General features: G+C 28.5%; 1 protein-coding gene and 1 long non-coding RNA gene across 2 annotated transcripts; both read right to left on the bottom strand.

The window, feature by feature from the left end:
- Positions 1-3,385: 3,385 nt before the first annotated feature.
- Positions 3,386-4,042, bottom strand: LOC112689854. The gene is made up of 2 exons (XR_003149151.1): positions 3,581-4,042; positions 3,386-3,515 (listed from the first exon to the last, which is right to left on the bottom strand). It is a non-coding gene; the product is annotated as an uncharacterized LOC112689854 (long non-coding RNA).
- Positions 4,043-4,957: 915 nt separating this feature from the next.
- LOC112689855 (stearoyl-CoA desaturase 5-like) lies at positions 4,958-8,319 on the bottom strand. The gene is made up of 5 exons (XM_025563727.1): positions 7,944-8,319; positions 6,383-6,513; positions 6,090-6,295; positions 5,770-5,955; positions 4,958-5,599 (listed from the first exon to the last, which is right to left on the bottom strand). The coding sequence occupies exons 1-5, from the start codon at positions 8,302-8,304 to the stop codon at positions 5,236-5,238; spliced, it is 1,248 nt and encodes a 415-aa protein (XP_025419512.1). The 5' UTR covers positions 8,305-8,319; the 3' UTR covers positions 4,958-5,235.
- Positions 8,320-10,755: the final 2,436 nt, after the last annotated feature.

Raw genomic sequence — 10,755 nt, 5'->3', positions numbered from 1 at the left:
ACCGTTGTAATGCTTTAAACCCGCAAACCGTTTAACGTTATCGTTATTTATATGACTTACTGTAATAATTATATTTTTATTACAATGGCATCGGTAATCGTTGTATCTAACAATAAATTTGTATTGGTTGTACCATATTTCGGGTCTGTTTTGAATTCGAGTAAAATTTTAAATTATTAATTTATATTTTATTATTATTTATTTGTTCGAAACAGTAATTAGCCAGCTCAGTTGAGCATAAGAAAATACACAAAGGTGATATAATACTGGAAAAAATAAATAGGAACTATTTTTGAAAAAATTTTATTCAGATAATTTAATACCATTCAAAATAATTTTAAATTATTCATTGTTAAAATATTAATTAATTAATCCACAATATTTTCCAGACAAGTAACTCTGTTTGTATTGTTTTATATATTATACAAGTCCAGTGGCCTACTTAGACCTGAAGTTTGGGGGAGAGGGATTTCATTTTTAAACAAAAAATTTGGTCTTGACCCAAATAAGATCGTAAACTTAAATAGATTATTCAATTTTATTCGTTATTATTTTTAATATATTTATTTATAAATAAAAAAAAAAAAAATGAATTAACGCATACTAGTTTAGTTCGTCATCTAATTTGATGGGTGATATATTAGAAATACTAAATAGCACAAGTAGTGCCGTGATAATACGATAACGATTACAAATTAATATAGGCAGGGCTGGCTCAAACAAAAATAGTGCAATAGACAAAATCAAAATTTATTGCCTCGAAAAAAAAAAATTGAGCTCTAATTTTAGCTTGGTCACTCCCTCTATTTTTTTATGTGATATATCAACATGAAAAGTATTTTAATTTTTTTATTTTAACTTCAAATTTGTAAAGTTATATAAATTAATATAAATTTATTAGGTGCATGTATTTAGATTTTAGAAATTCATGTTATCAAATATTTATTGCTTTTTATAATATTTTTCACTTTTAACATTATAAATAACTAAACCATTATCATAATCATTGCTTTTATAATATACAATATTTATAATATTACTTATTATAATATTTTTTATTTTATTTTTTTATTTGTATATTATAAAATCAATGTCATAATCATAAAAAATTAAACAAATTATTATAATAATAATATTGATAAAATAAAATAAAACAAACTTAATTTTATTTAAAATTGACTTTTCTTGCTTTTAGTGAAACAAAGCTCTGTATAAGTTTATCCATGTTTAATTCTTCAGCGATTTTGTTTTTAGTGAAAAGATTGACTGATTGATTATAAGACATATTTGATCACAAATATTTTTTTTAATATTTTAAGTTATGTGAAACTCTTCTCAACTGTTGTTGCAGTTACAATTAAAGTTACTATAATTCTTAATATCTCATAAGTATTGGGGTATATTTCTATCAACTTGTTTCTATAAATGTACTCAAGAACTGATTTCGGATAGCTATAGAAATAAAAAAAAATGTACGAGTCAATTTTGAAAATACCATTTCTACTAAAGGGCCGTTCTAAGTAGGTGTCTAGTTCAATTATACTTTGAACCAGTTTTGAAAATAGGCATTAGTTGATAGTCGTAATTATTATGCCGTTCGTCTCTATCTACAATATTTTCTTGGAAATACTCAAATACACATAGGTACCCTCATAAGATAATGTACAGCTGTATTGACCAAAAAATATACATCTCATTAGAAACTAATCCTTCTTAAAATGTTCCAAGGGAGGTTATCTCCCACCCTCCCAACACCGTTAGTATGCCACTGTACAAATCTGTTTTTTTAAGAATAAGGGAAAGTTATTTTATTATATATGGAAAAAAAAAATAAAAGTTAACTATCATGAGGGTAACTGTTCAGTTTAGTCTATTCTCATCAATTGGACAGACTTGAAACTAATTACTCGGATGACAAATTAAGTTAGACTTGAAGAAATCATATTGATGTATAGGACGTCGAGTCACCTTTGCAGTCTCTAATTAGCTTCTAGTGGACTAAGGCAATAACTTAACCGAATAAGATTATAAAACAGTGGAAAATTGAACACAATACGTAGAAAACAATGTTTTAAATAATTCGCGTTAATTCGAAAAAAACAAAAAAAGAATTTTTTTGTAATATGAATTTCTTAGTTTTTATTACTGATTTTCTTTTTAATATTAATAATGGTTAGGTTAGTTAGTAATAATGTTAATAAATAATGTACTCAACAGAATAACGTAACGTTCATGACGACACGTCACGACGAAAAAACAACGCAAAAATACAATACTATGTGAATTTTAATTATTCAACAACGCGTGATATAATAAATAATATTAATATGATAGTAAAAACTCGAACAGGATAGTGTAATTTTACTGTATTCGATTTGAATGCAATGATTGCATTCGATAAAAAACGATTCTGAGCGGACGAAGGAATACTTTTTATTTAATTTTAATCATTTCTATGGTGATAAACAAAGTGTTTTAAGAACAGCTTAAGAACGATTTATATAAATAGGTAATTTATATAATTACAATTATAATTTATAATTAGGAAATATCATAAAAATGAAAAAAAAATATAAAATAAAAGAAAAAGCTTAAAAGTCACTCAAAAGTTTTGAAAATTTTACCATGTCTAGGTAAGGATAATATAAGTAAACAACAAACAACGATTGGAATGAATTAAAATGTTCAACAGTACAAGTAGATATTTTTATATTTTTATAACTCTTAAAAGGTAATATTACTTAACATTAATTTTATTCATGTGGTATTTTCTAAGGAATTATACATCTATGAAATTTCCATTTGTATATCTACTTTTTTGAATCTTCTGATTTCAAAACAATGGTTTTCCGTTCCGAATTTCAACAACAATAATTTATAAATTATTATATTTATTATATATTAAACTAATTATTAAACAATAAATACGATTTTCTTTCTAAATATGAAACAATGTTGTCAACATGTTATACTCCAGATCTATACTTTTGACATTTTTAGAACAAAGTTTAAAGAGTCTTAGAATAAAACTTATTATTTTCTTCTGGGCGTCAACGAAGCAACGATATCGTACTGTTATTCTGATAAATTATGGTGTACATATAATAAATATAAACTCACTAACTAACTACATATGCGTATATACTACTAAATAGTATTGCATGTGCTTTTGTTGAAAAAAATAGGAAGTGATTTACAAAAATTTATAAGACGTTATTGTAAACAAGTGTTACAATACATAAACATAATTTTACATTATTATGCGACACGAAACGGAATTGCATTTTACAATTTCGTTTACACGCATATAATTGTTTTATAAGTTACAATTGAGATCTTGGATAACGTTCGGCAACATGATTACATTATAATAAAACATTGTGAATACGTGTTGTATGTATACGAACACTTCATTTTAATAAAACGAAATATTAATGTTATAATTACTACAAGAGCGCGTTGTTGCTATCAAAAAACCGATATTCGATCAAAACGATCATCGCAAATATTGAAATCTGAAAAAACAACAATCACCATCAGTTACAATGTGGCATTAAACGTACACTTTGCTTTTGCGTACTTTGTGAAACAACGAATATTTCGTCCATATTGTTAAGCAAACTATAATAACAAATCAAATGAAATAAAATATTCAAATCATTGTATGAATAGATATATCTATAGTATTCAGTTCCGAATTAATTCTATATTGTGCTACATCTTACTTATGCCCATTGAATTCTTAAAATATAAATACCAAAATATTATTATTAATGCAAATAAAACATTAAAGCTTTATTAGCTTATATAATCAACGTAAATAAAATTCATTCAAATCACTTATATTGGTATTCGTTCCCGAAAGTAAGGTACAGTTTGCTTGTATTTTTTTTTAACGAAAAAAAATACTTTGTGTCGTGTAATTTGAACATACCATTATTCAATTTAGTACAATAATAGTTCAAGTTTTGTAATTTATGTTTTTTTAATAACTTCTATTTAGTGGATTTCGAAAATTATTGCTTACAAGTAGAATGAAATATTGTTCATTAGCAATACTTTATTGAATTTATAATTATTATTTTATTATTTTAATATTATTTAAATAATTCAAAATGAAGTAAAAATTTAACGAGGTAGTTGTATAGCAATAATAATATGAGATTTGATTAATTTCATAATAATTTATTATCATTTATAAATAATATATTTTAATAAATTATACGAGTACATTATAATAATATATAAAATGACAAAATTATAAACATATGTTAATTATTATTCATTCAAAGTTTCAAACAAAATAAAAGGTTTTGCGTTGATTCTGCAAATAAGAAGAAGACACCTAATATACGATATAATATTATTATTATTTATCCATTATTAACTTTCACTAATTAATTCAGAATTAAATTTTAAATAGTTTAATCTAAAAAAATTTGATTTCAACGTATCATTCTGATACTTGGTTATTACCTATTTATAACTCAATAACATAGTTTATTTAAATTATAATTTATCTTCTAAGGATGAAAAGAAAACATGTACTATAATATATTTATTTGAGTGATTACTATTTACTTAATGCTTTAATATTTTAAATCACAACCGCATAATATATATATGCGTAGACAATATACAGCTATATTACATTGGTGTGATTTGACGAATAAATATTTACTACAGCAGCGTGAAATAAAATAAAAAAACAAATAGTGATAATAATATTTTACATTTTTTTCTCTTAAATTTTTGCTATAGTCAAGGCCGTATCTAGAATTTTTTTTCGGGAGGGGTCCAAAACATGTATATTTGTAATTTTATTGAATTTAGATTTTAACTTTTGATACTTGGTTAAAAATAAGACAGAAAAAAATTTAATCTTCTTTTATTAAAATTAATACTATATTTTCATATATTATATTATAAAACTAAAAACAGTCAACGGTTAATTGGATCTTAAGTCATTTTTGACTGAAAATATTTATGTTGGTATTAAAAAAAATATATTATTTTAAACATTCGTAAAATATCGAAGAAATTTCGAGAGGGTCCAGACACCCTGAACCCCCCCCCCCAGATACAGTCTTGGCTACAGTGATTACTACTGTCGCTATTAATAATCGCTAATTATACATTACTCGTGTATAGGTATTTTGAAAGATATGAGGAGAGAGAAACACGTCATAATATATCGACATCACGTATACCCAAACGTTTTCTGCGTTGCAGTGGTCAACCCTGTTGTACCTGTTCCCGTCGCACGGCCATTGACTTTTGGTCCTCCAACCAGAACAACTCATCGTAAGTTTCGTCCTGCAACGCGTTCACCTCCTTTTCCTCCTTCGACTGCCCGTACTTGTGATGAGAGCCGTCCCCACGCTTCGTCGCCCGGCTGCGCACCATGGCCGGTGTTGCATATTTTTTGTCCCACACCCAACCCATCTCTTCTAAGAAGTCAATCAACATGGTGGTCAGGTTGAAGTACTGTCCGAACTCGGCGGCCCGGTAATCCCACGGGAAAGAGTGATGATAGTTGTGCCAGCCCTCGCCAAGTGTGGTCAACGACACGTACATGTTTTCCACCGGCAGTATATCACTGAAACGAAAGTACATGACAATATATATTTATATATATTATCACTATGTTGACGATAAGTAATATCTGATCATCAAAGGTGTATGATGAAAGAAAAAGAAAAAAGTTTGACCCAAGGTCAGTAGGTTGTGTTTCGTACAACGCGCGGGAAACGCGAATATTGCACTCACCTCGTGAAGGGTTTGTTGCCATACAAATGGGCAGCACTATTCACTAGCCAAGTCAAATTCAGCGCGGTCATCAGTCGGAACAGGAAACATACGAAAAATCCGTTCCATAACGTTTCTCCCCACAGGACGTGTGGCACTAGCATCGGCATCAACATAGCCAAAGTCGTGAACAGTATCTTGTAATACCTAAGTGTACACACGCGATACATAAATTCGATATTTGTCGGTGTCGGCTGATGGTACGAAACGTTTGTACGCGTTTGTTTTTGTACCGAAAGCATTAACGATACATTTACAATACGTTGTATGCGCTACTCACTTTTTTTTGAAACATGACGTATGGATCCATTTCTACGTCGGTCATGTCGATGGTTTTGCCCTTTTCGATGACGTCACGATGCTTGCGAACCATCAGCCATCCGATGTGCGAGAAAAAGAAACCACGCGTAGCGTTGTGCGGGTCGGCGTCGGTGTCGCTGTACTTGTGATGCTGCCGGTGATCTCTGATCCAAACGTACAAACAGTTCTGGGGTGTGAAAACATTAGAAACAGCGCGGATTACGACGTTGACGTTTAGAAAATAAACGTGAATAGAATTTGAAAAATCACTCACTTGCCCCGCAACGGTTTGCCCGAACACCAGGATAGCTTTGATCAGTTCGCTACATTTGAATGATCTGTGCGTGTACAATCTGTGAGCGCCCATTGTGACGGAGAATGCGCTAGCACCTGCCACTATGATCGCTAAGATTTCCACAAATTCACATAATATAAAATCTTATTATATTATAATATAGTGCGTATTATTATTATGTTACGGATTTTAATAATATACATTTTATATTTTAATTCTTAAACAATAGTAAGTTTCAATAGTAAGATTAAAATACAAATCCTATTGTTCCGGTGTTTAGTCAAGATTTTAATCAGCAATAATCAATATGACTGACAAATAATAATAAATAGTTTGACTGAAATCAATTAATTCTGTCGTGGAAAATATAGAACACGTTTTTTCAAAAATCCACTCGAGTTTTCTTGTAGATGATACTTTTTTACAGCGATTTTGGAGATAATCAACGTCATCGACCAGATAAATGTTACTTCACCATAATATGTCAACAGAGATTTTTTCGAATTCTTGGCTTCTCAGAAAATTCCAGAACGTGTACGGGCGAGTGCTATAGTAAAGTGATATTTTAACATTTATTGTGATTATTAGGGTTCGGATTTCAATGTAACACGATGCTTTCCAAGCTACAAATGTGTTTCAAGTACTCTATGTGTAACTAAGAAATATTTTTTGGGGGCATTTTTTGCATTTTTAGCGGGCTTTTTACTTTTTAAAGCATTTTTTACGGTTTTAATGAATTTTTTTAATTTATCAAGACATTTTCGACCTATTCTTGTAATACGACTAAAAAAGTTGACTTATTGAAATAAACATTGTAAACATTATACTAGGTAATATAAATAATTTTTATTTTGAACTATATAATATCAGACAATCTGGTTTTAAATTAAACAAGGCTGAAATTTTCAGTTTATAAAAACTTTTTGGCGAACAACCATGGATCATTTAAATTTAAAAATTATTAAAGAAGCTCTTATTGTATAGTGTAATAAAAATTTAATTTGTGAAATTAATTTTTTTATATTTATAAAATCATAAATTTTAAACGTAACTACACAATTTTAAAATGTTAAATGAATAAATAAATAAAAATAATTATAATAATAAATTTAATGTTAACTTTATTTTTGCATTTTTTTAAAAGGGCATCTTTTTAACTTTTTAGGGAATTTTTTATAGTTTTTAGGTCATAAATGCATTTCATTAATATTTTTAAGGCATTTAAATCCGAGCCCAGGTGATTATTAATCTAAATATTTTTCGTTGTTTTCTGATTGATAACGATTGAGTACACAAAAAAAAATATTGGTAGAGTAATAAGGTCTGCGAGTGGATAAATAGTTAACATTTAGTAAAATTTACCACGTTTTTCGAAAAACAAAGTAAACAGTAGAATAAATTCAATCCGAACCGGTATCATGCCGCGATCATTAACGATATGTTGTAAGTTCATCGCATGAACAAATAAATAGCAATCATTCGTTGTTATTACTTATTAGGTTATTGAATTTCATATACAATTTGAATAGGGCGCACTTACTCCACAGCATGGTGAGGACCATTGATGACGTCAGGAACAAATAGAGACCGTACACGGCGCCCAAATGAATAACCAAAAACCCAAGCAAGTTGAACCAGACGATTTGTCGTTTGTATACATACGGCTTCTTTTCCGGTGCTATTGCGGCATCGTCGTTGTTGTCATTTTTCGCCAACATCTCAAGTTCTTTCTCCAAGTTATCCATGCTAACCTGTGCCCAGTTTTCGCCCAACTGCCAATCGAAGAAAAGTTTCTTGCCGAACAGAAGCTCCTGTGCTTTGACCAGCACAGTATATACCAATCTCTGCGAACCCCGCCGCCCCCGCCACCAGCATATTAGTACAACAAAGTATAATATCATAATTATTATTCTGCCCGGACTACACGCTCTTGTTTCGTTTTTGTCTATACATGGTTTACTCATGTAACTATTTAATTTAATAGCATTATATGCTAATCAGTCGGTGTAAATAAACGAACATTGATAATAATATTATATATATATATATATATATAAATAAAATTTAACACCGCATGTTTGCTATCGATACAAAGAACCTATATATATATATATATATTTAGGGTTCATTATCTGTTTGAAGAAATAAACAATAATAATAAATATATATTAGGGTGATCCTTGTTTTTGAAATTACGAACTTTGATTTTTTACTCTCTCATTTTGTTCAATATTATAAGAAAGCAATTTGAATTGAATTTGGTCATGAATTTGGTTAACACCCTTCACATACCCCAAGGGGTTTAAAATATTGTAATATAGGGTTAGTATAAACAGTAAACTATTGATATTATCATGAAAATGTATACTATCAACATTACTTAAATTATAAAATTATAAATTATATTTTTAATAAAAGATATATTAATGTGATAACATTAAGAATTAAATGTTAACTTAAATTATTTACGAAATAAATTTTTAACAAATATATGACTTTTGACATCCATCCAGCGTTATATACGGGTACAGGAATTTTGAAAAATATACCATTTTGAAAAAAGTCTGATCAAGAAATATAATAGTTAATTCTTTATTGTCATTTCGAGATTGATATTATTTTAATTGATATTTACAGATTATAAAAAGTTGTTCCTTTAAACATTGTAGTGATTGAAAAACAAAAGTATCTTCCAATCCAACATGAACATTTTTAATATTAATATTAGGTCAATATTTTTGAAATCCTTTAAAAATTAGTACATCTAGGGCGGATCTAATAGCAATCTTTATTTCAAAAACACTTCTCAATACATAGCCAGTATCGCAACTACACACTATGGAGCTAGTATGCAAATCTGAATTTGAGGCCTAAATATTTTTTTTAAAAAAGTATTTACCTACTATAAATAAAATATATTAACCAGTATTTATATTATGGAAAGCAGTGAATCTTTAATTTTAAATGACCTACATTATTTTCTGCTATTTCTGTTCTAAGAATTAGTATTACCATAGGATTATAAATACTTTAGTAATCAGAGGCGGATTTCCCATTTGGCACTGTAGGCATCTGCCTAGGGCGGCAAAGTTTAGGGGCGGCTAATTTTGTAATGTTTTATTAGAAAACATTTAACGTATGCCAAAAAAATTGGAAAATTATTTACTTTATATTTACGAAAAATAATTGTATAATAATGGGTGCATTTTGTTAATATGTTATTGTCAGAATTTCGGGGAAAAATAAATATCCCCACTGCCACACTATAATACTAATTCGAATGTATGTTAATAATCCTATGCTGTTATTATGAAAATCTGTTTTTTATTAAAATTTGGGGAACATCCAATGGCATTTTTTCAAAGTAGACTAATTAATTAAAGCGAAAAAAATAGTCTAAAAATTCAAACGAATGTTCATACGTTTGTATATTTAATATTTAGATTAGGTGTTTCGGAAGGGGTACTATAACTTCTTCGCCTATATAGGGGTGGCAAATTGTTGGTGCCTATAGTCGTAAAAAAGATAAAACCACCTCTGTTAGTAATATAATAGTATTTATAATCAATGGTATTGAATTTGGTCATTGGCAACGAGTTAGTAGTTGGGTATGTTATTTCTTTATAAATATTTGATAATATGATAAATCTGTTTTTTATATTTATCAATTTACTTCAGTTAAAATGTCTACAACCAAATTCATAATAATACATCGTATGGGGCCTATAATGGTTTGAGGGCCGATGTGCAATGCACACCTTGCACACCCGGTAGTTGTGGCACTGCACATACGCATGTGCAAAAAAAGTAAAGATAACATATGTTTTATTGAAGGTAACTTGCTACCCATAATTTGGTTTAAAACACTTCCAATTAAAAATATTTTAATAGAGTCACGAAGATTTGATGATATCACCATAATAACAAATTAAAACAATAAAATAAAACGAACAATTTTAGAAACTTTAAATAATTATTTCATTCACAAAAAAATATAAATTGTGTTTAATACACATGAAAATCTCGTGATGACATTGACAGCGCTTCACAATTCCTCATTACAACTATCGAAGAAACGATAACAGACTCAACTTCTATACCACCAAATTTAAATATACCATTAAAACTACACCAATATACTTATTTACCCCATAACTTAAAAGAATTGATTAATAAAAAACGTCCAGCAAGAAAAAATTGGCAACAAACACATTACCCAGTTCACAAACACGAATTTAACAAACTAACAAACAAATTGAAAAAGAAACTACAAACATTCAAAAAAATCAATTTCATTTATTCTTGTCATCATTTACTCCAGTCAATAGTTCCTTATGAAAATCAATAAAAAA

Source organism: Sipha flava, unplaced genomic scaffold, assembly GCF_003268045.1.
Source record: "Sipha flava isolate LNK unplaced genomic scaffold, YSA_version1 47863_pilon_pilon, whole genome shotgun sequence".
Lineage (NCBI taxonomy): Eukaryota > Metazoa > Arthropoda > Insecta > Hemiptera > Aphididae > Sipha > Sipha flava.
This window is presented reverse-complemented; position numbering and strand designations above follow the sequence as displayed.